Source organism: Bos grunniens, chromosome 18 (assembly GCF_055505025.1).
Source record: "Bos grunniens cultivar Pamir isolate PY7600 chromosome 18, Bosgru_T2T1.0, whole genome shotgun sequence".
Lineage (NCBI taxonomy): Eukaryota > Metazoa > Chordata > Mammalia > Artiodactyla > Bovidae > Bos > Bos grunniens.
This window is the reverse complement of record NC_141182.1, coordinates 46,217,992-46,221,828: the sequence shown is the minus strand read 5'-3', so window position 1 is coordinate 46,221,828 and position 3,837 is coordinate 46,217,992. Positions and strand designations below refer to the sequence as shown.

The 3,837-nt window shown below is 52.0% G+C and overlaps 1 protein-coding gene across 1 annotated transcript; it reads right to left on the bottom strand.

Moving 5' to 3' along the window:
* Positions 1-437: 437 nt before the first annotated feature.
* Positions 438-3,488, bottom strand: LOC147353655 (free fatty acid receptor 2-like). The gene is made up of 2 exons (XM_086352157.1): positions 2,871-3,488; positions 438-2,323 (listed from the first exon to the last, which is right to left on the bottom strand). The coding sequence occupies exon 2, from the start codon at positions 2,314-2,316 to the stop codon at positions 1,327-1,329; it is 990 nt and encodes a 329-aa protein (XP_086208283.1). The 5' UTR covers positions 2,317-2,323; positions 2,871-3,488; the 3' UTR covers positions 438-1,326.
* Between the last annotated feature and the right edge of the window lie 349 nt (positions 3,489-3,837).

Sequence of the window (3,837 nt, the reverse complement as noted above, 5' to 3'; positions counted from 1 at the left end):
AACCCGGGAGCACAGTCTAGGGATCCTTATGGCAGAGAAATAAATGAGGCAGGGGGAGTTGGGAAGGAAGAGAGGATACAGGGCAAGTGTAGGGTGACGAGATGTGAATTCTTGGGAGGAAAAGTTTGGATGAAAGGAAAACGCTGCAGGTTTCTAAGCAGAAGGATAACATGTTTAAAGCCTCTGAGATACACTGATAGCTTTGAGCAGGGACTCACCCCAGTCCTCTTTCTGAATCCAATTTCTATTCATCAGTCTAGGCAGGAATCCATCCATACTTATTCTGCTTACTCATTCCACTCTGATGACATCTTTATCTTAACAGATTTCTGTGGTTTCAGAGGCAGCACCCTCACCCTACCACAAAGTCTAATTCTCCATCCCATTTTTGCCCTCTTTGTGCTTGCAGAAATGTCACAAAAATTGTGGACACTCTCTTCAGAGTTTTATAATCTTTATTTTCAGTCATTTTTTTTTTTCTGGCCACACCCTGTGGCATGGAGAATCTTAGTTCTCCATGCAGGATCTTAGATCCCTGACCAGGGATTGAACCTGTGACCCCTGCAGTGGAAGCACAGAATCTTCACCCTTGGACAACCAGGAAAGTCTCTAATCTTTGTTTTTAATCTGGCAGACCAGATTGTCTTTTCCTGTGCTAGCGAGAGTTGAGCTCTAATTGATGGGTACCGAGCTAGGTTCTGACCTGCAGAGAGCACCATGGAAGAATACCTCCCCAGACCTCAGGTGGCTCCCAGTTTATTGGGGGAGACAGGTACACACAGGAAGACAGGATCATACTTACAAAGCAGCAGGTCAGATGGATATTGTCCACACCTCAGTCATTAGAGGTCTAAATCCCCGTCCTCCCTCCTAGTCCCCTTGCTTCAGAGCCTTCCTACATCTTTGACCTCGTTTAGTATTTCTCTTCCATCTTTTCCACGGGCTTCTTTCCAGCACCACCAACTAGCCCAGCGTGTAGGTGTTGTTGCAAAGCTGGTAGCAAGATTGCCTTAGCTTCAGCTACTAACCACCTCACAAGGACTTCTGTAATCTGTATTAGCTACATTGCTTCAGAAACTCTGGTCTGATAGTGCTTCTGTGCCCAACTGTTTCTTCTTTAGTCCTGGAGCTACGCTCCTTTGGGAAGGAAATTCAGTCAGGAAGGGATATGGAGCTGGTGAGAGAGATTTTTACAGTCCCCAGGAGTGGACTGGGTCTGGGCCAGGGGGGAATCCCTGAATCAGGGCCAGGAACTCGTGTTCTCCCTCTCCAAGCCTGCTCAACTCCTACGAAACTCAGAGTTCCTCCGAAGGTCCAGGAACATCCCTAGTCCAGGGTGAAGTCCGAACTCGGGGCTCCCTCTGCTTGACTCACGCCCGGGTCCTCATTCGCGGCCTCCGCTGTTTCTTTGCATCTGCGTCCCAGCAGGGAGGAGCCCCAATGGTACAGTGCCTGCAGCCCTTTCCCAAAGGACCTGCGTACGACTGAGGAAGAGAAATAGAAAAGTAAGGGGTCCAGACTGGCATTGAGGCTACCAAATACGACAGCTTCCCTCCGCCACTTGGGGCTTGCTTTCATGTAGAACCCCACCAGGTGGGATATGTTATAGGGCCCAAAGCACAGCAGGAAATTAAGGAGCGACACGATGGCCAGCCCCATGGCTCGGCGCCGCTTCTGAGCCCCCATATGGGGCTGGGTGAGCATGATCCACACAAAGCGCGAGTAGCAGAAGGTGGTGACCACCATGGGGAAGAAGAAGAGGAGGAGGCACAGCTCCAGCCGAATGGGCAGCAATAGCCTCAGCTGCTCTTGGGTGAAGTTCTCGTAGCAGGTGGTCTCATTCTCCTTTGGGGCCCTCTGGGTTGAATTCAGGTACTGAACAATGATCACCACAGTGCCGTGACCAAAAGACATGACCCAGGCGATCAGAGCAGCGATCACTCCATACACGGGCCGGCGGGACAGCTTGTACTGCACGGGGAAAGCCACTCCCAGGTAGCGCTCGATGCTGATGCCCGCCAGTAGCAACGTGCTGCAGTAGATGCTGCCGTAGAAGCCGAAACCCATGAGGGCACAGGCTAGATTAGACAGCTCCCAGCGGAAGTCAGACGCGGCTTCGATGATCTTGAAGGGCAGCAGCAGCAGCAGCAGGACGTCGGCCAGCGTCAGGCTGAGCAGGAGGATGTGGACAGGTGCGGGGTGGGGCTGACGCACGCGTCCCAGGAAGGCCCGCAGCGCCAGGAGGTTGGCAGGGAGACCGGTGAGCAAGATAATAATGTAGGCCGTGAGGATCAAGGAGCTATCCCAGTCTGGCATGGCTGTCCTGGAAGAGGATGAAAAGGGGCAGGGGGCAAGGTCAGGTGAACCAGATCACAGACTGCAGACCTTGGTCTGGTTCAGTCTGTGGACATCTTCCCCGGCATGCTCCCTTTCCCAGGCCAGGGCTTTCTGCCCCCACCACTGCTTGTTCACACCACCTGCCAGAACTGCCCAGAGCAATTATTGACTTTGCTTGGGGCGGGATATTAAGCAGTAGTTAGTACGTTTGCCATCATGTGTCTCTGGGGGAGACCAACCCTTGGCTGCCCAAGGGAATTGCCCCTGTGGTTCTCCCAGCCTCTCTCCTTCTCTCCTCCCGGACACAGGAAGTTACTGTTAGCAGTCTGCAACCTTCCTCAAGTCCTTTCCCCAGTCAGAGACCTGCAGGGAGAAAAGGCAAGCCTCACCCCAGCAAGGAGGGTATTCGAAGACTTCTCTCAGAAGAACTCGGGCTCTGAAAACCCAGGCCCTGTGACCTAGGGCTGGTTCCTCCTCAGGACCCTGCCACTGGCCCAGGCAGCAGGTGCCCAGCCCCCCATCCATCCCCTTACCTGTTTTCCTCTCCTTTTGCAGAACACAAATTCTTCTCCGCCTCTCCCTCCCCAGTCCAATACGGACTTGGACTCGGGGACTAGATTGCAAAGAGGAAGCTGGAGAAGTGCGGGGAGGGGGCGCGGGGAGGAGGGGTGAGCCCACAATATCCTATGGTTTCTTGTCCCCCGAGAGACTTCAGAGAATATTCAGAAAAGCACACGGGCTGTCACTGCTCCTGAGCCGGGTGTTTTGATAACAAACAGAGCAACTCTTCTTAATGGGGTAACAGTTTCCGTTTGGCTTGTCAGCCTCACTGCCCACACGCTGTCTGGCCCCTCCATCCTCTCTCCAGGGTTAGCGTCTGCTCCACAATTTTTTGCCCCCGTTGGCTGCTGTTTCTGGGTTTGATCCTCTCACAGTCAGTTTCCTCCAGCCACCCCCAATGCTTTCCCCTCCATTTCTGATCCTGGCATCACTTCCCAGAGTGCAAGCATTAAGCAAGCTGCCTTGCCTTGTCTTCCTTTGGGATAAATGGCTTCTTGGGATTAGTCTTGAAGGAGAGGCTGAAAGCTTCTGGGAAAGAGGAACAGAGCATTAGCCATGGCTACCGCCCATTTCACACAGCAAAAAGTGGTAAGAAACTTGGCTGGTAGAAAGCTTTTATATCAGCAATGGTCATGTGACCGAAGAGGGGAAGCTCAGTAATTGAGCGCTGTCTCCTCTCGAACCCAAAGGAAAGGATGTGAGCATCTTTACTCCCCACCACCTGCCCAGAGATCCTCACTCTGATTTCCAAACCCAGATTTTCTGTCCTTAGTTCCTGAATTTTTTTTCAATCCCAGGCATTTTCCCCCCATTTCCCAAGTCAGATTATTTCATCGTCTTCTCTTTTCTAGGCGATTTCTTCTGTAATTCTACTCAGTCTCCAAAAAGAGTTTTATACTTCCTTTTCTTCTTCAATTTTCCACTTTACGTAGAGTTTCC

Excerpts from the sequence above, each read along its gene's own strand:
- LOC147353655 (XM_086352157.1), bottom strand. The coding sequence starts at position 2,316 with ATGCCAGACTGGGATAGCTCCTTGATCCTCACGGCCTACATTATTATC.